Source organism: Chenopodium album, chromosome 22 (assembly GCF_948465745.1).
Source record: "Chenopodium album chromosome 22, dcCheAlbu1.1, whole genome shotgun sequence".
Taxonomy (NCBI): Eukaryota; Viridiplantae; Streptophyta; class Magnoliopsida; order Caryophyllales; family Amaranthaceae; genus Chenopodium; species Chenopodium album.
In genome coordinates this window covers 31845011-31870503 of record NC_137855.1, presented here as the reverse complement: position 1 = coordinate 31870503, position 25493 = coordinate 31845011, and the positions used below count along the sequence as shown (strand labels likewise).

At 41.4% G+C, this 25493-nt stretch overlaps 2 protein-coding genes across 2 annotated transcripts; one reads left to right on the top strand and one right to left on the bottom strand.

The window, feature by feature from the left end:
* Positions 1-543: 543 nt before the first annotated feature.
* On the bottom strand, positions 544-16601 carry LOC145604194 (uncharacterized). Its single transcript, XM_081660135.1, has 4 exons — positions 16506-16601; positions 15434-15529; positions 2426-3459; positions 544-1372 (listed from the first exon to the last, which is right to left on the bottom strand). Exons 1-4 carry the CDS (start codon positions 16599-16601, stop codon positions 568-570), a joined length of 2031 nt encoding a protein of 676 aa, XP_081516261.1. The 3' UTR covers positions 544-567.
* A 5130-nt stretch (positions 16602-21731) lies between these two features.
* On the top strand, positions 21732-25213 carry LOC145605169 (dolichol-phosphate mannosyltransferase subunit 1). Its single transcript, XM_081661199.1, has 5 exons — positions 21732-21897; positions 23609-23708; positions 23805-23838; positions 23912-23988; positions 24657-25213. Exons 1-5 carry the CDS (start codon positions 21800-21802, stop codon positions 25065-25067), a joined length of 720 nt encoding a protein of 239 aa, XP_081517325.1. The 5' UTR covers positions 21732-21799; the 3' UTR covers positions 25068-25213.
* Positions 25214-25493: the final 280 nt, after the last annotated feature.

Below are 25493 nucleotides of genomic sequence, written 5' to 3'. Positions count from 1 at the left end.
AGCTCAAAGATTGGTTATTTCAGGTCGATAACAGTGGCATACTATCCATTGTTGTCGTATTCCCTTTAAAAACGTTTCAACATGTTAAGTGAAATTTTCAACATATTAAAAGGCATTCTTAGCATTTTAACGTTGGTAAGTGTAGACTAAATAAAACCTAAATCCTGTATTTTTTTTTTAACATGCTATCAAACAGAGCAACCAAAATTCCCAATTTGCCCTATGATGCACTTCAGGTAGGATATGTAATTCATCACTATATAAGTTTATTAAGGTACCAGCCATGACAATATTAGACAACTCTTATCAAACCTGACCATGCCTCAAAAAATCCAACACTGTAATACATTTAAGCGTAACGCTTGAGCAAGATACACCAGGCTTCAGAATACACATCTTACTCAACAAAGGACACATGATGATGGTGGGCAAGCAAACTATATAAAAATCACAATTGTTATCTAAGCATTTCCAATGATCAACACTAAGAATAAACTCTCAGAAAAAATCATTACGAAGAAGATAACTATTTGTGACCAAAAGAGTTCCTAAATAATACAATAAATATCATTTAATCTCACACCAATCGACCTCAATACGAAGAAGATAACTATTTGTCTCTACAATCTTGAAACCTTCACCAATTTCAATTTTTGTAGCACATGAAAACTTTTCATCAGATTTGCCAAATAATATATCTACGTTGACAATAAGAGAGGCATATGATGGAACAACAATCATAGATCTTGAAAGTGGTATTCTCGAATCATCACTTACTTGAATTAGATCATCCTGAATCTTCTCGAATAACACAATCCGGTAGTAGTCTTTGTTAAAGCGCGATGTATAGTCATAGCAACTATATTGAGCAATAAGGCTACCCCAAATCTTAGGACAAACATCACCACATCCTGTTTTAGGATTTAGAAACACCTTAATGTTTGCACCAACAGCTTCTGAGAAGATTGAATAGTGTATTGCTGCAAATCCTCCCTGTTGACCCGGAATAAGAGAACACAATTGCTTTTCATACCACAAAGAAGTGTCAAGTACAGAAGCTGCCCAATCCACTAAGCCTCGAATAGCTAAACGGTCTTCAGTATCCTTTATGCTAAACTTAATTTGTAATGAACTACAATCATCAAAAACTCTGGAACCATCTGATACAGGTAATGATTTCTCATTTTCAGATAATATCAAGGCATCTTTTTTATCTCTGTTAAAGATATAACAAATCCTGTCATCATCATCCGATAAAACCTCAATTGAACCAAAAATTTGCACAGTCTTTTGCCTTCTTCCACCAAAAAAGACAGAGAAAATCTCCAAGGCAGGAGATGCCCATGGCTTACTCTGACGAGCACGAAGATTCCTGACCAAAATTTTCAAGCAAAATCCAAGGAAAAAAATTCATTCTGTATTCAAACAACATATTAAATAATATATACATTCACATTCACATGATATTTATATCCAAATGGCTCGAAGTCCTTAATTTGCTCAATAATCACAATCAAATAGTCCAATATTTTGGCATTTAAACATAATCATAAGACCCATTTGATACTTCACTAGTTCATGAACAAGACTAGCTCATCTATCTTCCAATATCAATTAACAGCCAAAAGCTATGTATAATAGTCCATGGATATTGATTATAACTAGAGAACCTCACAAATAAATTTAACCTCGGAATCAATTTTATACTTGATATAAAACCAGAAAAAAATACTACTTGATATCAATACATTACCCAACATTTAGCATTGTTGTTCATACACATTAAATAACATAAATCAAATCTCTCAGTCATCCCCGTTAAAGAATAAAGTAAACTAAAGCATTCCAGCAGTATATGTAGTCAGATTATGTAAAATATAACATTCCAAATTCAAACTTAGCAAGTATAAGCAAATATTATTACCATAAGATATCTAAAAGACCTATTAATTCCCTACAACTCTATTGAAAATCGAATTATAAACTTGTCAATAGAATTCTACCAACCTTAACTAACATCCGATATTAATCTAATTCGAAATCAAGCTCAGTTGCCGAATCGACTAAGAAGCACTTAGTGCATTAGAAAAATGAAAACAATACACCATTACAGAATAATCCATGTTACAGCCTAAGCCTTAGAATCACATTTATTCTATGAAATTTAATACTAGATATAGGGAAAGGTGTCTAGTAAAATCTAACCATAAATTTAAGGCAAAACACAGCCCCAAAAACAAAGTCACAATTACAAGTAGGCATTCATTGGGTAAAATTGTTGCACCATTTGACAATTGTAAACATACCAACATACACTATGGATTTTATTGAGTTTCATATTTGCCAAGCAAATAACGATATTATCGACATATAAGCAAGATAGATCATATAAGAATTTTTAAGCATAGATAAACAGGCAACATACCACGAGAGTTCAAAGCTAGATGGGAATCCAATCTTAGAGTCAATCCGCTGTCCAACCACATCAGGCGAGAACCATGCAACATGAACATGAATAGCTAAATCATCCAGCAAGATGGAACTTGATGTCATTCTCCCATCTTCAGCCGACAACTCCACTGATTGATCAACAATATTTCGCATTGTTTTAGATTCATACAAATTAAGGTCCACAACAAGAGAAGAATAAGCTGGTAATGACACCCAACATCTAGAAAGTGGAAACCGTTTGGCAGTGTTGATCTCAACAGGGGAGTCATGCTTATCAAACAAAACACAATCTTCAGAAGAATAATTCCCATATGTATTGGCATAACGAGCAATAATCCTTCCATTCACATTCAAACCATCATGTTGTTTACCTTGTCTACTACAAACTTTAATTTCTATTCTACAATGAACTCCAAATGGAATACAAATGTACTTAAAAATAATAGACCCTTGCTCGCAATCAATGGACATAAACTTAACTTGTTCATAATCATCTTCAATATTTGTTTCATCCAAAAAGAAAGATCTTGCAATAATTTTGCCGGTCTCATCAAATAACTTCAGAGTTATTTTATTTTTTATCAATGGCATACATGCATAATATGGCCAAAATGAGTAATCAGGACCATTTAATGTCAACAACCCGTCACTTCCTAAAATCTCAGCTTCACTCCTCTCTCTTTTATACAACTCAGACACCACATTATTTTTCGAATCAAAATACTCAACACAGATGTAACCATACATAGAATGCGGCTTATCCCTACTTCCATCTTTTGGTTTGAAAGCTACTGACAATACATGAGCAAGGGGCTGTGTGCGGAGAGCACGTCTGCCAAAAAACTTTTCCCACTCCCTCCTCTCATGAAGAGATTTGATTGTTGCATCAAACCACACATTACTATAATTCTCAGCTCTAATTTTCTGAATCTCCTCTATCGAAACATTGTAATACTTGTCAGCATGCTGCTTGAGATCCAAATCCATATCAAGAAATGAATAAATTAACTGCATAATCATCAATACATTGGGGTCAAAAGAATACAAGAAACTGAACAAAAAAATTCAACTAGATTAAGTATTTGAATTCACAAATAACTATATAGTCAGACTCCAACGCGGGAAGAAAAGCAAGATTGAAAATAAAACAGCTACATTATTTGTTCATCTAATAATGTACTCACACCAAAGATTCATTCAAAGCAAGTGTACTTTTTTATTCAATTGAAGTGACTATGAACCATATACAGCTCAAAAGTCAAAACAAAGCATCATATACTTCAAGTAAATTCCTTAATTTAACTTAAATCTGAATAATTAGCTCCTAGAACTTTCAATAATTCATCATCAGAAACAATTACCATCAATATCAGGGAAAGGGTGGCAGATCCGGGATTTTGCGGGTGTTGGGGTCACCACCGACTACTAATAAATAATTAATGCAAGAATATTATAAAAGCTAATAATTATTTTTTTAAAAAAAAATAACATGCCAAAAGTAATAAATATCCATACTACGACCAAATAAAAGAAATTACAATTACTTTCTACGAGTTTTCATGTTTTAATATTGATCTAGAATATCATTTATGTCAACATTCAAAAACATGTCTCTCTATATAAGTAACCAAGCAATCATTAAACATTGAGGACTTTGTGGAGGAGGGGGATTTTTCGGACCAAAGAAACTTGTGATATCACACATTTATTTCCTTTTCATTCTGAAAATTAAGTTACATTTTCAATTAGATTAAGCAAACCACAATTGCTTCAAAAATCCAAGTTAATTATACACACTAACTTGCTAATAAAGTATAGCTAAAACACTAATAGTGAACATATAAAGATTCAAGGCAATTATTCAAAATCACTAATCACTATATCCAATTGACCACTACTAATATCAATTTCAAAAAATCAGAAAAGCAATTATCCAAACTAATCAATTCCAAAACAAAAATCAGAAACCCTAAGTTTTTTTTTTTTTTTTTTTTTTTTTTTTTTTTTTTTTGTGAAGGGTAAGATAAAATATCATTAATTGAAAGCCATACGGCATCTACAATAAGCAATATAGAAAAGTAAAATACAATCTAAATTAATCAAGTAAAAATCCTCTTTAAAGAAACTATGATGATAAGAAACTAGATCTAACGATGAAGCACAGTCCCCGATTGTTCGCTGAAATATGCAGCCTTCTGTGAGGGAGTCCATCTTCTTGACATAGTTTCGGGAAAATTCATTACTTGACCATGTCGATCGCATCCTCAATTCCAACGCCAATTGCAAAATTGTACGAATAACAACCCATGAATCCAAACTTTCATATTTAACCCTAAAAATAAATTCCAATCTTCCATAAGGGAAGATAAGAAAGACAAACACGAAACTCTCACAAAAGGAGAGAACAAACCCAAAAATTGGGAAGAAAACTCTCATAAAGAGAGAGCAAGGAGGATTATTAATGACTAGAAAACAGAAAACAAAGGAAATAAAGAAAGAATTGGGGCTTACCATCATCAAAGAGATGATGATGGTAGCCCCTAGCGGCTACCGGAGATTTTAGGGTTTTTTAGAGAGGGAGAGAGGAAGAGGCGAGAAATATACCTCAGAAACCCTAAGTTCTTAAATCTTAACTCCCCTAATTTCATAGATAAAATATGAAATCATTAATTTTACTAGCCCATTGCCAATTCATAATATCAATTTCAAAGAAATAAAAATCAGCAATTCAATATTATCAATTCCTAAAAAAAAAAAATCAGAAACCCTAAGTCCCTAATTTGATAAATTTAATAAAAAATCAACAATTTCAAAGAGCATACACACTAATTGACTAGATCAGCGGTGTCAGTGTAGCGAATGGCGAAATCCGTGACTTTGAGATTGTAGAAGAGAGAGAAGAGAATGTTACGGAATATTATGTCTCTGTTTTGTTTTTCCCCCTTTCAATTCCTTCGTTCAGCCTTTTAGTTTTTTTTTTTTTTTTTTTGAAGGGAGCCTTTTAGTTTTTTTTTTTTTTTTTTTTTTTTTTTGCTAGGTCATGTTGACCCACCGTGACAAAGGGTGGGTCCGCCACTTAAGGGTTGTGCATTACATTATCCTAAACCCTAGATTATATAATCGATATGATGATTAAATTTGCCGTGTGCTTGCCATTTAAGGCATTTTTTTCTATTTCTCAATCCATGGCATTCAAGAGAGTCGTGCAAACCAGTGAACCACTATCATACTCCATGGCCATGAGTGATTTGCAGGGCAGTGGGAACTTGATAATTAGAATGTAAGAATTGACCGCGTACATCGGAATAAATACTATCTATATTTTAGTAATTATAGTGGAGCAATTATTTCACTTTTGGTTATAATTTACGGCTATTTCACCAAATGCCACTGACAAATTTAAAAATTCACCAAATGCCATCGGACTTTTCAGAATTCACCAAATGCCACCGAGTTTTTAAAAAATTCACCCAGTGTCATTAATGACTTACGGCAGTTAACTCCGTTAGTCATTAAGGCTAATTATGCCACGTGGTGGCTTTTGATTGGTTCACTTTATTATTATTTTATTTATCAAAAAAATTAAAATAAGAAGTTTTCAAAAAATAAAAAATAAAAAAAAATAAAATCAGAAAATAAAAATAAAAAAAAAACAACTAAACCCCAGCCACTCTTCCCACCGCACCACCGCCCCTACGCCAGCCCAACCCCTTTCCCCCACCCCCACCGGCGACAACATCCTCTTTGTTGTCGGCGGCCACCCTTCCCCCTCCCCCTACCATCTCCATCCACTTCCCCCCCCCATTAAACCACCATCGTCGACACCCTAAAACCCCAAAATTGAAATCTCCAAAAACAAAACCCTAAATTTCGTATTTAAGGTTTTTCGATTTTGGAGTTTAAGCGAGGTAGTTCAGGGTGTGGAGATGGGAGGGGGAGGGGCGGTTTTGGTTTTCCAGCGGGGAGGGAGCAGTGGCGAGTGGAGGGGGTTTCGAATTCGAGATTTAAGGTGTCGAAACCCTAGATTTCGATTTTGGGGATTTTAATTTAGGGTTCCGGCGTGGTAGTTGAAAGGGTAGAGCTCGGAGGGGATGAACTTATTTGAGTTCTCCGGCGTGGGGAGGGGGGTTTGGTCGTCGGCGGTGGGGAGGGGAGGGATTTTCGAGGGAGAAAGATAGTTTGTGAATCGCGAGAATGGTGGCTGGATTGCGTCGTCGGAGCAGGCTGGCTAGCTTGGGTGGCCGGCGCGGTTCTTCAGGGATGGCCGCCGCCGCGGTGGGGACTGGCTGGAGGCGGGAATATGGTGGTGGCAGTGAAAGACGGTGGTTGGGGCTGAGTCATGGTGGGTGGTTTTTTTTTTTTTTTTTTTTAAAGTCTTTTATTAAGTAATTAATTTACTAATTTAATAACCAACCAATCATAAGCCACCACGTGGCATAATTAGCCTTAATGACTAACGGAGTTAATTGCCGTTAGTCATTAATGGCATTGGGTGAAATTTTTTAAAAACTCGGTGACATTTGGGGAATTCTGAAAAGTCCGATGGCATTTGGTGAATTTTTAAATTTGTCAGTGGCATTTGGTGAAATAGCCGTATAATTTACTATATGCGCAACGTACATTTCGGGTCTTGCGCCTCATCGGTTATATTTCGATGCTCATTTATCACCGACTTTTCCTTATCTTTTTTCTTTTGTCTTTGGTGGAAACTATAACAAGAGGTTATGGGTTTCTGCCTTCTAACATTCTTTTTTTTCTTTTTTGTTTTGTTTCGTTCTTTTCCTTATTTTTTTAATTTTTTTTTATCTTATTTATTTTTTATGTCTTGCTTATTTCTGTCTAATTTTTGTATTCTTTCGTCAATTTTGATGAACAATTGTCAATAGTGAAATAATGTTACCTTTTTTTTATCTCCCACGGTTATTATTGTATCCAATAAATTTCAATTTGGACCAACAGTATCAAAAATTATCTAATGGTAATTGAAATAACTGGATTTCGTACGCATCACATATTGCATGTTACTATTCAAACACTATTTGACACTGTTCAAACAGTATTTTCACCATCATGTTTAGTGTTTAGGGTAAAAATACCCCAGGTACGTGGCCCAATCTCATAGTGACACGTGACCCAGTAAAAAGGCGACACGTGGCCCTATGAGAGTGAGACACGTGTCCACCTGTCAGGGTGACACATGTCAGCCATCTCTAAATACCCTAATACAACATCAGAAAGAGAAAAAGGCCCTGATGACTTCAGGCCCAAATCCCGAGAAACCCTTGAAAGCCGTAAAACGGCGCCCCCCATGACACGTGGCGACCTCTGATTGTGCAGCCAATCATGTCACATGTTCCCACCCCTATAAATACCCCAATCATTTATGATGGGAGGGGTGGATTTTGACGTAACATAAATATAGAGCACTAAAAGCTCCAACTTCTCTCTACTTTCTCTCTCTAGCCTTTTCCGGTTTCCGATCACTAACTTGATCGTCGGAGGCGAATATTCCGACCACCGGAATATTCGTTATTTTGCAGGTGTCCGAGTCTCATTGCCAGCAGAGCGTGACCAGTATCCGAGGGAATCACAAAAAACCTCGAAACATTTGGCGCCGTCTGTGGGGATACTCGTCCGTTATGGCAATAGATGGTCAGACACCTGATTCTGGTCCTCGTCCAGGCGAGGATGGATATGTAGAAGACATACGTACTACCATACATTCAAGCAATCCTTTGACTGCCTCATTTGAAGAGGCCGAACAACCTCCTGTCACCCCAGCTACCCTAATGGCCGAGCTGATTAAGCTCCGTAAGGAGTTGGCCGCTACTCAGCAAAAGGGGGGAGGAGGCACCTCCAAGAAAGCCAACAACAAGACCAACTCAACTGATGCTGGTAACACCCCATTCCGCCGTCCGCATGGAAGGTCTCCCTGAGTCCCACGGACCAACTTCTTTAGCCTGCTGGCGAAAACACAGTCGGCTGGGGGGAGGGGCAGACAGCCGAAAAGAGTTGAGACTGAGCCGTCACAGCGTTTCAAGGACGCAAGGGATTACATTCGGCAGAAGCAAAGGGAGAGGGCCGCATACTCTGACACGGCCTCTACCCCAACCATGCCGGATGAAGTCTCCAACCAATCTTTCTCCCAATACACCAACACGGCCATTTCTAGCAGAAGTCAAGCTGCTCATACTATTACTCCCATTCCAGTTCAGTCATCACAATATCAGCCCCCTCAAGTACTCAATGGGTTGATACAACCAACTCCCCAAGTCTTTGGGCAATATGGGCCGTATGGTCAGATGTTCGGCCAGGCTCCCTACCTGGCTGGAACGTCCGCGCAGCCTCAGCCTATTGATTGGCAAATGCGTTTGTTGAATTTGGGAGATAAGCCGCCTTCGTTTTCGCAAGACATACTAGCGTCCCCTCAACCAGCCAAAGTGAAGAGTGTACTAGTGGGTGCCTATGATGGTACGGGCAACTCAGAGGAGCACATTACCTCGTACAGAAACTTGATGTACTTGCAAAGTGTAGATGATGCTACATGGTGTAGATGCTTCCCGGCCACTCTCAAAGGGGTGGACCAGGATTGGTTTAACAGCCTTCCAGCCGGATGCATCAATTGTTTTACCACCCTCAGTTTGTTGTTTGTGGGAAACTTCTCATACAACATCCCACCAAGAAAGACAAGTCTCAACTTGGCAACAATTGTCCAAGGAAAGAATGAAGGACTACGCTCGTACGTCCAAAGATTTAACCAAGAAAAAGCCCAAATTCATAATCTTCCGGACGAAATGGCTTACTCAGAATTTCTCCGGGGATTAAGGCATAATGGTTTTAAGTTCGATTTGGTAAGAAAAAAGATTCGGTCATACGCAGGCGTATTGCGGGAAGCCGAAGCCTATATTGAGGCCGCGGACTTTTGTTCGCTCACCAAATCAGAACAGCCGGCCAAGGGGGCTGAGAAGAGGCAATCTTCTCAGCAAGACTCGGCCGGCCGAAAGAGAGAAGGAAACAAAAGAAAAGAAATCTGGGTAGCTGATGACAAGCAACCCAAGTCAAAGAAAAGCAAGACGTACGAGCCTCAGTATGAGTTTAACAAGGATGGCTACTCCATTTTGATGGAGATAAAAGACAAGTTTGAGTTTGAGAAGCCTCAGCCTTTGAGAGGCTCGGCCTAGTACAGAAACAAGAACAAGTATTGTCATTACCACAAGGATGTAGGTCATGACACGAACGAGTGTATCAATCTGAAGAGGCTGTTGGATAAGTTGGCCGACAAGGGTCTGCTGAAACCCTATGTGACCAAGTCCAAATTTACCTTCAAACGGACAGACAACACGTCCGAGAAAAAGCAACAAAGTGATAAGAAAAGTGACAAGGAAGATGATGGGAATAGCACTGATTCAGGTTTTGTGGCCGTGATATCAGGAGGCTTTGCTTCAGGCGGCCCTACCATGAAAGGAATCAAGCAGGACGCTCGAAATCTGTCAAATGTGATGCAAACGGACGCCGTTAAGGCCGAGCCATTTCCTGAAGTGATCATAAGTGAGGCTGACCGTGGAGAGGTCAAGGCTTTGCACAATGATCCCATGGTCTTTGTAATGAAGATAGCAAATTTGAAGGTGGGACGGATATTGATTGATACGGGGAGTTCGGCCGATATCATCAGCCTCTCTGCCTTGAGGAATTTAAGCTTCCCAGAAGATGCTCTCCAAGACATAACTCACCCCTTGGTAGGATTTGGGGGGAATATCATTCATCCAGTCGGACGGATTGACCTTCCCATCCGTTTCGGGCAGAAGGGAGAAGGAAGAGACATGGTCGTTCGCTTCCTTGTGGTCAAAGAATTGACCGGGTACAATGTCATCCTTGGCCGTCCCACTCTCAATGCAGCCAAGGCGGTCATAGTGCCCCACTTGATGTTGCTGAAGTTTGAAAGGTCGGACGGAAAAATTGGAACAATTCAAGGAAGTTAGAAAATGGCTAAGGAATGTAATCAGCTGACCGTGAAGCCAACAGCACGCGGCCCAAAATTGTCTGAGCCAAAAGAAGAAGGAACCTCACTCCCAGCATACCAGGTCGGCCAAAAGCGTAAGGCGGCCAGGGCAGAAGAAGCCTAGCAATTAATGACTGTCGGCCGGCCAGATGAGTTGAGGCCCCAGCCGGCCGGCAGCCACCAGGATATAGTGCTTGACTCCAACCACCCAGAACGGACAGTTAGTGTTGGCACTATAGCCTTGGGATTGCTCGGGGATGAGTTGGTTCAGCTGTTAAGAGAATTCAAAGATGTGTTTGCATTTGAAGTTGGTGAAATGCCAGGAATAAGTCCTGACCTGGCCGTGCACAAGTTGGCCGTGAACCCTCTGATAAATCCTGTCCTCCAGAAGAAGAGGAATCACAGAGAAGAGAGGAATCAGGCGGCCGCAACAGAGGTGAAAAAGCTGCTGGACGCCGGTTTCATTCGGCAATGCTTTTACCCAGATTGGGTGGCCAATGTAGTTCTTGTGAAAAAGACGAATGGGACTTGGAGGATGTGCGTGGATTACACGGACTTGAACAAGGCGTGCCCTAAGGATAGCTTCCCCTTGCCTAAGATTGACCGTTTGGTTGATTCTACGGCCGGACACGCCCTAATGAGTTTCATGGACGCATACTCCGGATTCCATCAAATTCCTTTGTGGGAAGAAGATCAAGAGAAAACAACGTTTGTGACCGAGCAGGGGTTGTACTGTTACAAAGTTATGCCATTCGGCCTCAAGAACGCCCCTGCTAAATTTCAGAGGCTTGTTAATACAGTCTTTAGAGACCAGCTCGGCCGGAACATGGAGGCATACATTGATGACATGATTGTCAAGTCAAAAGAGCCGGCCGACCATCTCAAGGATCTACGAGAAACGTTCACTGAACTCAGGCGGCATAAGATGATGTTAAACCCAAAGAAGTGTGTATTTGGTGTTGAGTCCGGCAAGTTTCTCGGATTTTTTATTGATCAACGTGGAATTGAGGCCAACCCTGAAAAGATTCAAGCTGTTCTTGACATGAAGTCTCCAAGAACAATTAAGGAGGTGCAAAGACTGACCGGCTGTTTAGCAGCCCTTGGAAGATTTTTGTTAAGGTCAGGGGATAAGTGCCGTTACTTTTTTCAAACCATTAAGAAGAAAGCCATGTTTGAGTGGACAGAGGAGGCCGAGGAAGCATTCGTACAGTTGAAAAGTCACTTGCATACATTGCCTCGCCTCGTCAGTCCGCTCAGGAATGAGAAGCTATATATCTATCTTGCCATCTCTGAACACTCTCTAAGTGCCGTCCTTCTTGCTGAAAGGGACGGCCATCAGGTCCCAGTGTATTTTATCAGCCATGTACTTCACAATGCTGAGCTTAAGTACCCCCCAATTGAAAAATTTGGTCTGGCCTTGTACATGGCATCGAAGAAGCTGCGGCCATACTTTTTGGCACATTCAATTGTGGTTTACACAGACCAACCCTTAAAGAAGCCGTTCTCAACATTAGAGGCAAGTGGCCGCATGCTCAAGTGGGCCTTGGAGCTTAGAGGTTTTGACCTTGTGTTTGAACCAAGGAAGGCAATCAAGGGGCAGGCTTTTGCGGATTTTTTGGCTGAAATGACACGGCCTGATCTTCAGCCGGCCGGGGACCAAGTCTGGAAAGTGTTTGTGGATGGTAGTGCAACAGCGACCGGGTGTGGTGCTGGTATTATATGTGAATCTCCTGAGGGAGACAAGTATGAGTACGCATTGAGATTTCAGTTCCAAACGTCAAACAATGAAGCTGAGTACGAATCATTGTTGGCCGGCCTAAGGATGTGTAAAGCGGCCGGGGCAACCAAAGTTGAAGTATGCTCGGACTCCCGACTAATAGTTCACCAAGTCAATGGTGGCTTCGAAGCCAGGGAGCCGGCCATGATGAAGTACATGCAGCTAGTTAAGGATGAGGCCGAGGGCCTAAAACGTTTCTCTCTCAAACAAGTTCCTCGTTCAGAAAATCATCAAGCGGACGCCCTCTGCAAATTGGCTTCCTCGGCATCATGTGATACTCCAAGATCAGTGTTTTGGGAAGTAAATGAGAAAAGGAGCATTGATGCCGAGCCCGTTCAGATAATAGATAGAAGTTCAACCTGGATGGACGGAATTATCTCCTACTTAAGGGATGGAAAACTTCGAGACGATCCAAAAGAGAGTTGGCTAATGAAGAGGAGAGCGGCCTGGTTCGAGATGAAGGATGGGGAGCTATTCAAAAGAGCCTTTGTGAAACCTTACCTTAAGTGTATAACTCCTGAAAGAGGGCATGAAGTGTTGGACGATCTTCATCAGGGACATTGTGGCTCACATATTGGAGGACGAGCCTTAGCTGAAAAAGCGACACATTTGGGATATTACTGGCCGAGCTTGAATGCGGACGCCATGAAAATGGTGAAAAAATGTGACAAGTGCCAGAGATTTTCAACCCTTATTCATCGTCCAGCAAATAGTCTATCAGCCATCAGTAGTCCGCTTCCTTTTGCTAAATGGGGCATGGACATTTTGGGGCCGTATACTCCTGCATCCGGCTAGAGACGATATGTACTAGTGGCAGTAGACTACTTCACTAAATGGGTTGAAGTTGAGGCCGTCCGGGGCATTAAATGGACGGATGTGTCAGCCTTCATTTGGAAGAGCATAATCACTCGGTATGGGGTACCTCAGTCAATGGTGTTCGACAATGGACCCCAGTTTGAGACGTGCCAACTCAAGGAATGGTTGGGAGACCAAGGCATAACTCATTGTTTTGCCTCAGTCGGCCGACCACAAGCCAATGGTCAAGTTGAGGCCTATAACAAGTTGATTTCAAATGGGATCAAGCGCAAGCTTGAAAAAGCAGGCGGCCTATGGGCAGACGAGTTGGTTAACGTGTTATGGTCTATACGGACAACAGCAAAGAGTTCTACAGGGGAGACTCCATTCTTTTTAGTCTATGGAGCTAAGGCTGTGCTCCCGATTGAAATGTACGAGCCCACTTTGCGGGTAATGCTTTATGATGAATCGGCCAATTGGGAGGCTATGAAGACCGCCCTAGACTTTCTTCCAGAAGCTAGGGGCAATGCGGCGCTTAGGCATGAAATTTATCACTTAAGGATGACAAGGGCATATAATCGCCGAGTGTCTAAGCGGCCGCTCAAATGGGGGATCTAGTGTTGAGAAAAATGGAAGCTGTTGGCCGTGCCAATGAGGACGGCAAGTTGACTCCAAACTGGGAGGGGCCGTACCGAATCAGGGAAGAAGTCCGAGACGGCACATATCGCCTTGAGGCAATTGATGGCCGTCAGATCCCACGGACATGGAACACTGACAACCTGAAGAAATATCATGTTTAAGTTTTTATTTCTTTAAGTACTTAGCTAAAAAGCTGTGTATACAGCTAGGTCTACTGACCGAGCCTTGTAATTAAAGCCATACGGCCACAACAATGTACTTTTGACAAAATAAATGAAAAGTCAGGCATTGTTGAACTATTTGTTGTTTTACTTGTTATTTGCATATTAATACTTATGATTAAAGGCCGAATGAAATGATTTACTAAGTTGCTTCCAATATAGCAACACGGCTTATCATTCTTACTAAATGGCCGAAGTGGAAAGGAAGCAAGGTTGTTCCCAATATAGCAATTCGGCCACAAAAAAAAAAAAAAAAAAAAAAAAAAAAAAAAAAAAAAAACTGATTTAATTCAGAGAACAATGCGTCCGCCCAATTCTAGGCGGACGATTGAGGCAGGTATTCCGAACTTGTGTAGAAAGCAAGTGGGGCAAGGGCATACCTAGGCGTTTGGCCCGGCCGAGCAAGAAATCTCTAAGTTGAGATAATACTTGGGATTTCTAGGGTGCGTCCGAGCGATAGATTCAACGGACTACTCGTACAATGATAGCCGAACGGCCAATTAAATTGATTCGGTGCTTCACCTAGTCCAAGGGCAATCATTACTATGATTTGATTAACTTGCTAGTCGTCATACCCTTTAAGGCATACCCCTAGGAACGTACGAAAAGGCATAATATTGAGACGTACGAAAATCATTCAAAAAACACAAAATTGCAAAAAATTGCTAAGTATGAAACAGAGGTGAAAGAACCGCGCAAAGGCGGACAAATTTTTCATTAATAAGACCGCGCAAAGGCGGCCATAATGTGTACAAAACCGCTCGAACAGGCGGCCTCAAAATACAAAACAAAAGAAAAAAAAAGAAGTACAGAATAAGCTAAGTACAAAGTAAGCTGAAAAAAGAAGGAAAGCTTGAAAGCTGAGCAGACAGCTGCTGGAGGACCTGAGCTCTACTTAGCCGTATTATCTTTGGCAGGCTCCTCCGCATTTTTGGTGTCCTCGGCCTTGGCAGCCCCGTCGTCCGCCTCCTCCTCCTTATCCCCGTCCTCTCTGGACTCGAGGGAAGTAACTACTAGCTCGGGAGGAGGCATGCCGGCCTTCTTTGCCTCTTCTCTGAGGCAGACGTACTGAAGCCGCTTCTTGAAGCGTTCCTCATAATAGGCGACTTCACCTTCATCCACCATCAAGTCAAAGGCATCGAAGAAGTATGCCTTAAGTCTGTCTTCAGCATTTTGCTCTATGCGGACGACTTCTTCCGCGCTGGGTGGCCGAGGAGTTTTAAGTTGCTCCTCATAGTCCGCAATGGACTTCTTTAAGGTCTCAACCTCGACCTTCAGCGCGTCCGCTTCATCTAGAGCAGACTTAAGGTTGGCTTGGGCCAACTTCAGCTCACTCTTCAAGGCCTCAGACGCCTCGAAGCCCAGCCTCCACTTTTCCTTCACTAGGACGGCCTCGTCCCTTTCAACCCTCAAGGCCTTCCTGGCCAAGGACTCTTGTTCGAGTGCCTTGCCTAGTTTGACCAGGTCCTCTGTTTTCCGCGCCGCTTTGTCGGACAGCGCGGTTATCTGGGTCTCAAAATGCACCCTTTGGACGGCGGCCGTCCCAGTCACAGCGTCCTCGGCCTTTCTAATTTCTAGCCAAGCTTGCTTCAGCCGCTCGTTCTCTTTGTCCTTCCAGTCGAGGAAGGCGTGCAGGCGAAGGAAGAGCTGCGGACAAAAGAGGGAAACTTAGTCAAATATAAGAAATTTTGCTAAGTGTTGGAAAGAAAAAGTACAATGCAAATAAAGCGTACCTCAGCGCTACAATTGAGCATGGGGCCGAGGAAGCCCTCATTGATCCCCCGCAGCTTGTCACGCTGCGCTTGGGGGACCGCGCGAACCATGGCCTCGCGCATGGCCTTCCTGTCCGCACCAGTTAGTGACTGGCCGGGCATCCTCAATTGTATCTCCTCTGATATATCTGCGGACGACCGTGCAAGAAGAGTTAGCTAAAATTTACAAGTACAAGTAAACAAAAATGTACAAAATTAAAGAAAGAAGGCTAACCAGTGGAGAAGCTTGGAGGAGAGAGATTGGTGGGAGGAGGCGGCAAAGAAGCCTCCCCCTCCTTTTCTGGGCGACCAGCATCAGCATCGCTGGCCGACTGACTGGCATGTAGCCAGTCAGATTTTCGTACTATCTCGACTCCTGGAATCGTGAAGGAGCCGGTCATTTTTTCTGGGGTTGACTTATCCCCACCGTACGAAGGGACGGGCTCATCGTGGACCTGATCAGCAACAGGTTCCACGGGCTTGGAGACCCCGCTTTGTGTCAGCCGGGGCTGTTCTTCTTGAGACTGCGTTGTAGCAGTCTGCGACTTCGCCTTAGCCGCGGATTTTGAAGACGTCTTGGAAGCAATCGTCTTCCTCCTTTTAGATGCGTTCGCATCAGGAGTGGGCGTGGCCGGCTACTTCCTCCTAGCCTTCGGAGTTGAGGAGGACTGTAAGAAACACAATCAAAGTTAGAAAAATTTTACAAGACAAAGAATATGCTGGCGTCCGTGTAAATTGGGGAAGGAGCTCCCTTCCAGCATGCCTGAACGGACGTAAAGCGTCCGTGCAAACTCAAGAAGCAGGCTCCTCCCAATATAGCAGAACGGACACAATGAGGAAGGAGAAATTCAAAAAATAAACTAAGTGTTTACCTCCTTGAGTGGCTCGTACATCTTAAAACGAGCCTTGTATCTGGCCAAGTCCACCTCGGACATTTCCACCTCCCCTTTCTGGGTCGAGTCAAGCATAGCGTACGCCTCCGCTGCAAAGAGAAAAAAGCAAAAGTGTTAGAATATTTTTCTAAAAATTCTACGTGTGTACAAAAAGTTTATATATCTAAGTGTCCACCTTGGGGCATGTTCTGGTACAGGCCGTACGCAGACATGAAGATAGGGTCCCTGAGCCAATTGGCAAGAGGAACCCAATGGCTAGGGACACGTTCAATTTTGTTACCCCGCTTGACTCGGTTGACCTTGAAGTACTCAAGCTGGTGCTCATGGCTAGGATGGATGGGCAGCTTGTCAGGTCTATGGTCTCCGCGTCCGAGCTGAATAGGTTTTGGACGGCACTTGTTCATGCGGAGGTTGAACTCCGCATCTTGAGTTTTGATGCGGTAAAAGCGGTGCTTCCAGTCCCTCCATTTGCTGACACGGTCGACCACGACCATGTAATCCCTGGTCGCGCTCAAGATGAGCCAACCATCCACATCCTTCTCCAGCCGAGTGAGTGAGTGCATCTCACAGAAGACTGCAAAGTCTGGCGTGAAACCCTTGCAGATGCACGTCACTAAGTACCCAAAAATGTTCATCCAACTGTTTGGCGTCAGTTGGAAGAGGCCAATGTCGTATTCGTCCAGAACTGTCCGGACGAATGGATGAAGAGGGAAGCGAAGGCCCACGTCCAAGGCGGCCCTGTAAACGCAAAATGCCCGTTTGCGCGGCCTCTCCTCATCCCAGGTAGCCACAGCAATGGCTTTCCTGGGTACTTGTATTTCGAATCCCTCCCCCAAATGGAGGGACTCCTTGTATTTCTCAAAATCCTTCTTCAAAAACTTCAGGGCCGTCTCCCCAACCGTATAGGCGTACGGGTCCCTGAAGTTGTCAATATTGGCGACGTTTTCCTCGGCCGCCGCCTTACCTTCGGCCGTCTCACCCACGGCCTCTTTCTCAACTTCTTCTTCTTCCATTTGGTGAGAAGGAGCACTCCCAAACTCTGAAGACAGAACCCTGTCCAGGTCTGCTGCCTCGGCCGAGCTTCGGCCTCTTGAGCTACGTACGCCCATGGAAGAAGGAACGCCCTCCTCAACTAATGGACGCTTGCCTTTGTCCTTGGCAGCGTCCGCCTGATTTCCCGAAGGAGGGGCGCTGCGAATAGGCAGGTCGGACGGTTCTCTGATTGAGATTCCCGTCAAGGGTCTGTCCGCCCCGCCCAGTTGAAGCAGAGGTTGAGAAGAAGAGGGGACGGACGAACCAGCATCGTCCGCCCCAGGATTGGTAGGATTGTCTTTGCAGGCTACCAGTTCGGCCCCATCCATGACCGAACTGGCAAATTGAGGGAACCTAAGTTCCGCAGCTGGAGTGGACGAGGCGCCTTCAGCTTGTAGGCGTTCCTCAAAGGAAGAAGTGACCTCCACGGCCAAGTGATGAGAGCTAGTGGAGGCGGTCGTTGTTTGGGTGGTGGAGTTAGTCTCCACCATTGTACTTGGGTTACTAGGGTCATAGGGGACCCTAGGGTGAACCAGACTACCGTCTGGGTTCCTGGCCGCATGAATCTCGCGCGTACGCATTGTTCTTGCCATTGCCTGTTGGGACAGAGAAGAATAAGTGGGGGTGAGTATGTACATATCAGACATAGACTCACTCCAAGGAGGAGACAACTCTTCTCCGTCCACTCTAGACTCCTCAGTCCCAGGCGAACGGCCGGCCTCATGAGGAGAGTCGGACGTAGCCGAGTATGGATCCAGAATTGAAGTAAAAGAAAAAGAAAACAAGTAAAAGTAAAAGAGAAAATGTAGACGGCCTACCTTTGTACGTTCTGAAAACTTTGAAGGTGGTGGTGAAGTTCTTGAAGGTTGACCGGAAAACTCAAAAAATGCCCGGAAAACTCAAACTCACGGCGGCGCTCTTGAAGATTAAGGGAAAAATAAATTTCTCTCACTAAAATGCTCTGACTTCTCTCTAGAATTCACAATTGGGTAAAGTGTGAAAATGAGAATTCACTTCCCATATTTATAGAATGAACTCATGGGGGCAAAATGGTAAAATCATTTTTCCCGCCTAAACATTCAAACGGTAATTTCTTAAGAAATTACTCGAAGAAAGGGACAGAACGACGTTAGGGTTCTGTTAACTTGTGGAAAAATCAGACGGACAATTGACGGCACGTCAAAGTGAGTTGAAATGAGTTAAGTGACAAATTCAAGAGTTTTACACCTTCAACACTTAGTCTCAAAAACTCGAGAATATCTAAGAGGAAAAAGCGTCCGCCCAGTTCTCAGACGATTGGTCCAAAAGGAAAAATCCAGACGTACGCAGCATGATTAAAGAGCCAGAGAGTACGTCTGAAATCATGGAAGCCCAGTTTATCTCAAAAAATATGTGGACCCTCTGGGTAGTTATGAGATAAGCTCCTCCCAGAGTATCAGAGCGTCCAGCCTCATTGTTGTGGCCGCTCTGGGTAGTTAGGAGATAAGCTCCTCCCAGAGTATCAGAACGTCCAGCCTCATTGCTGTGGCCGCTCTGGGTAGTTAGGAGATAATCTCCTCCCAGAGTATCAGAACGTCCAGCCCCATTGCTGTGGCCGCTCTGGGTAGTTAGGAGATAAGCTCCTCCCAGAGTATCAGGACGTCCAGCCCAAAGTAAGTGGACATCCAAATGAACCCAGAGGTTAAGCCTCTCTCAGAGTACGATAACGTCCAGTACAAAGTATGGACGTCCAAATGAGCAAGAAGACAAGCTCACTCCAGACTACGAGGACGTCCAGAGCAAAATATATGGAAGTCCAGGTAGCAAAAACAGCCTTGAAACAAAAGTATATGGACGTCCAGGGCAGATGGGAGGCAAACCCAATCCAGAGTACCAGGACGTCCAGAATGCAAGATCAGAGGAGGCGGCCAGTAAGTGTACGAGCCACCCCCTCTGAGGGGCAAATGTTTAGGGTAAAAATACCCCAGGTACGTGGCCCAATCTCATAGTGACACGTGGCTCAGTAAAAAGGCGACACGTGGCCCTATGAGAGTGAGACACGTGTCCACCTGTCAGGGTGACACATGTCAGCCATCTCTAAATACCCTAATACAACATCAGAAAGAGAAAAAGGCCCTGATGACTTCAGGCCCAGATCCCGAGAAACCCTTGAAAGCCGTAAAACGGCGCCCCCCATGACACGTGGCGACCTCTGATTGCGCAGCCAATCATGTCACGAGATTCAAGGGCATAAACCCTATAGGGGCACATGTTCCCACCCCTATAAATACCCCAATCATTTATGATGTGAGGGGTGGATTTTGACGTAACATAAATATAGAGCACTAAAAGCTCCAACTTCTCTCTACTTTCTCTCTCTAGCCTTTTCCGGTTTCCGATCACTAACTTGATCGTCGGAGGCGAATATTCCGATCACCGGAATATTCGTTATTTTGCAGGTGTCCGAGTCTCATTGCCAGCAGAGCGTGACCAGTATTCGAGGGAATCACAAAAAACCCCGAAACATTTAGTTATGTTGCTTACGTGAATTTAGACCTCTGTTTTATTCGTTTTCATGTTGTTTTGATCTAGTTTTGTATCTTTTATCTTTTTTTTTATACGATTGTGATAAATGTAAATTTATGTTTTAATAGAGTAAGGGCCTGTTTATATTTACTTAATTTCAGTTCAGTTCAGTTCAGTTCCAATCAGTTCAATTCAGTTCAGTTCAGCTCCAATCAGTTCAGTTTAGCTCCTAATTTCCCTCTCTCATAAAATATTCATTTCAGTTTAGTTCAGTTCAGTTCAGCTCCAATCAGTTCAGTTCAGTTCAGCTCCAATCAGTTTAGTTCAGTTCAGTTCAGTTCAATTCAGTTCAGCTTAGTTCAGTTAATGTGAACAGGCCCTAAGAAAGGATAAGAGTTCACACTTTTTTTAAAAGTCGTCCGGTTAAGGGAATATATTTTACTCTTGACCACGTTAAATTTATGTAGTATGACTTAGCATAACATTTTTTTTACTCTTAACCATGTCAACTTTATGTTGTATGATTTTTTTTTTTTTTACATAGTATATCTTTACTTTGACCACGTCAATTTTATGATGTATGACTTCGTACAATTTACCTTACTTTACACTTTTTTAACTAAGACTCATTATTTGTAATGCTCGTGCGTATAAGATTTTGGTTGTATGATTAGATGTCCTTTTATAAATTTATATGTACCGTCTAATGAGGGCAAAGGTTAATTTATATTTTTATATATAAGCTCCGTAATATGCATCGTATGCGTAATATGAACAGATTAAGGATACTGCCAAACATCACCGTTTAGCTTCCCATGCAAGAGTAAATATTGTCGCTCAGAACCTCATGCTCGATTAGACATTTCCCTGCATGTTTAATATATCTAGTAAACACTGTTCATACAAGGGTACTATAAATCCCCGCATAATCTGAAGGAAATATACACACAATTATCGGAGTATCTAAAAGCTTTCTTTTGATCTCTTTGAGATCCTTTGTTGTAAAACCAATCTCTTTTTTTTTTTTTTTTTGATATATATATATATATATATGTATATATATATATATGTATATGTATATATATGTATATGTATATATATGTATATGTATATGTATGTATATGTATATATATAGGGCCACCCAAAATGACAAAAGTGACAAACATTATATTCGAGGACGGAGGGAGTATAACTTATCTTATTTAGAAATATCAAATATGTAACATTAAGGTATGTTTACTGAATTCAATAAACAATCCGAGCAATGCACGGGACACAAAAGTAGCTAGTTATGTATGTAGTAGTACATTTTTTCTATCTTATTTATTTGCAAACAAATAGCAGCTATGCGCTAAGGGTTAACCGAACCCAACCAGGGGCTAGATTAAGCCGATCGGACTATGACCCAAAAATAAAATTGATCAAATCGAATCCGACCTGTATACCTGAATTCAGATTAACCGTTGCATCTTTTTTGAATGGGTTGCATGTGTAAATCAGTAAATTAAATACACTTTGTTACCGGAAATTAATTTTGGCACACCCTTGTGTGAGAAGAGCATAGAAATCTGTGTTCTCACATAGGGCAGTGCCAAAATCATTTGACACAAAGTTATACTTTTGTTATGAAAAAGTACAGTAGTAAAGTCAAAACTCAAACTTGGAGTTTTGTTCCCGCATTGAGGTTTGAACTTTGAAGTAATCGAGAATTCTAGGGTTCATCTTCCAACCCAAAAATGGCGCAAGAGAAGAACAAATTCAGTATAATCGTTCCTACTTACAACGAACGTCTTAACATTGCCCTCGTTGTATACCTCATCTTCAAACATCTCAAGTAATCATCCCTTTTCCCCCTTTTTCGTCTTTCTAATTTCTGCTTGATTTGGCTTTAATTATAGAAAAATTCTGCGCAATTTTTCGATATAGAAGTTGCATTACAATTTATTTATGTAATTATTTAGTGATTGAGATTTAGTTGCTGGAATTGTGTAATTATGATTGTTGATCTGATTTGAAGTCCGATCGTCATGTGATCACTGATGAACTCATAACACTTTTGATGGGATTATTGTTATTTATTTATTTATTTTTGAGGGAATTAGGAATGCAAGTAATTAAGAGAATTTTGAGGATTATTGGGTGTCTGATTCATTGATTTATTTTAAAAATTGTACATGTACAAGATTCGAGGGGAGGCGGGTGGTGGGCAGTATTTTCTTTCCAGATTGAATCCGGTGTCGAAAATCCGGGTTTATCGTTGTTTTTGTTTTAGAATATTGGGATATTTAAGTGTACCGTCCCAGTAATTTGGATTCGGTACTCTATTGACACAGTCTTAGGGATGGGACTCTGTAAGGAGAGCCAGGATTTGATTCATGATCTGTAGGTTGTTAAATGGAGTTCACTATGTATGGATTGTTGATGATTGTTGTCGTTCCGTTTGATATTTGAAAACTAGTTGGTTGAGTTTAATTGCTGCATTTGTAATTGTGGTATGCTGGTACCTTCTGTTCATGATTTTGTACCAGTAATTTTAAGGGGGAATTTTTTTGTAACAGAAATTGGTTGATTGGATCTGCCAGAAGCTCAGTGTAATTGCAAAGGGGTGAGGGGAAGAAGTTAATATCAGCCTTATTGTTGCCAGGCTGATAAGCTAGGATTGTATGACGGATTATACTTACTGATATAAGTTATATTATAAGAGAACATGCTAACTCATATGATTAAGTTTGTATTAAGTTATCTTCCCTGTAAATTGAAGCTGTCTAATGTTAACTATGTGGTTTGTTATGTGTTGTGTATAACGTAATGCTTTCCCGATTTTCTGTTCTCTTTTCATCTGTATGGTTCCTCTTTTTCTTTGGTTAATTCTGGTCCGGGAGAGAAGGGAAGAGAGTCCTGGATTGTAGTAGCTTTAAGCTATGATGTATCTTCCATCCTAAATGTCCATTCTAAAACCGATTTTTCTGTACTCCTTTTCACTTGAGGAAAAGGAGGTGAAGAAGAAAAAAAAAAGTATTGCAAGTTGAAAGAGAGGCATGCCCCCATAAATAAAAATAAGTGGAAAATTAGGCTTTTCAAGAGTTTCGACTATGATCCTAATTTTTCCTGTAAAGTTGCAATATTTAGTGAGCTCAACTTATCTTAGGAACAATTTTACTTTTCCTTCTTAAACAATAAATAATATCTGCTCAGCAGGTGTGATAAACATACAATACAATGATACAAATTCATGCGCTTATTCTGGCAGACAGAGTAGTATCATAGTACTATTACACTACCCAGCTTTTATCCGTGCTGTCACTTACCACAGTTGTTGGACTTTCTTGATTTCTTTAGTGGCCACGCCAAAATTTAGAAGGTTTGTTGGCTTGGGATTTTTTGCATGCATCAATCTTTCTTTCTTTCTTAATATTCATCTTATGATAAACTCTATGTGAGAACCTAAAAATTATTAATTGATGTGGAGCTTTTGAGGAGCAATATCACTTTGCAATTTTCTGAAGTCAATGTTCATGATAGTGTTTGTGGTATCCTGTATGTAGGGATATCGACTTTGAAATAATTATCGTGGATGATGGGAGTCCAGATGGCACTCAAGAAATTGTTAAACAATTGCAGCAAGTATACGGGGATGGTCGAATAGTAAGTGTCGTAAATATTTTCTGCTCCTTCAACTAACATGCTCAATTTTGGTTACTCCTATTGTTCTGATCACTTATTTTCTTCTTAACCTTTCAGATTTTGGCAGCTAGACCTAAGAAACTTGGACTAGGTAGGCTTTAATTCTTGTTGACTTGTTGGTGTTAAATTGAAGAGACCTATGTCATATTCGATGGATTTTGCAGGAACTGCATATGCTCATGGGTTGAAGCATGCATCTGGCAATTTTGTTGTAATTATGGATGCTGATCTCTCGCATCATGTATGTATGTCTCACATTAATATAGCTTGTTAAATAGATCCAGTTTGGATTCAAGTTTACCTTGCCTACATTAATTTCGTTTTCTCCTTCTACATGGACATTAGTGCAGAATATTACCGTGAATTAGTCTCATCTCTAGAATTTGATTATGTTTTAGCGTGACAACTACTAAGTCACTATTTGCTTGGTTTTATTTATCAATTATTTTGTTTTCAAACATCGTAAATCCTAGATCATTGTCATAGCTAATCAGCGTAGCTTTCATGCTAGAGTGCAGTTTCGTTTTTTTCGTTCTGGAAAGCCACACATTTACCAAATGTAGCTGATTGTCTCATCCCCCAGTTAAAGATACTTGGATAAACCTTTGGTTTGTAGAGGCTGCAAATTCTGGTTCATTATCGTATTTAGCATCATGCTAGTGTTTTTGGAAGAGGGTTTGGTATTTCCGTTTGACTTGAAATGGAACATGTTTATAGAGAGTAGCAAATAATGCTGAGTACAGAATTATTGGGTAGTAACATTTTGCAATTACCTTGCAGTATGGAAAAGGCCTTGCTTGACAGCGGAATGTCTGGTTGGCTGTTGGACGTAATTATCTGTGTTAATTAATAATTATGTATTGAGAAACTTGAATCGACCTTGACTTTCTATTTTTCTTTCTCTTACAGCCAAAGTATTTACCAAGCTTCATCAAGAAACAAATGGATACAGGTGCAAGTATAGTAACTGGAACTCGTTATGTTAGCGGTGGTGGTGTACATGGGTGGAATCTTATGCGCAAGCTTACAAGCAGGGGGGCAAACGTACTTGCACACACTATTCTTTGGCCAGGTGTTTCAGATTTGACTGGATCATTTCGGCTCTACAGAAAATCTGTTCTTGAAGATCTCATCAGCTCTTGTGTCAGCAAAGGTTATGTATTTCAAATGGAGATGATTGTCAGAGCTTCAAGAAAAGGCCATCATATTGAAGAGGTTCCCATAACATTTGTTGATAGAGTGTACGGAAGCTCAAAACTTGGTGGATCTGAAATAGTTGAGTATTTAAAAGGCCTTGTATATCTTCTGTTTACAACTTAATACCTGTAATTAACAGCTTTTTTCCGGGATTTGGCATAGCAAATGTGTGTGATGAGACTTTAAACAGGAGAGAATTTCTTGTCCTACATCGTGAATTTTTTTTGCCCTGGTCTGGGCTAGGTTAAAGATTATACAGTTTTGTTTCCGATGATTGGGCATCATGTTACAGTCAAGTTCATCCCTATTATTTTACCTTGTACTACTGTGGATGCTTTTTTTATTTACCCTTTATATTTTATAGTATATTGTAAGGTGAAAAGGTTCATTATGTGTAAAAGTCCATTAAGCAACATCTTTAAGACCTTGATTTATCCAAACAGTTATTTGAGGGTAGCAAAGTTCAAGCACAGGATGGTTGAAGGATGTGCGACAATGCGATATAGGCCACTCTTGTAAACCAACTTCTGCCTAAACTGCAAATGATCT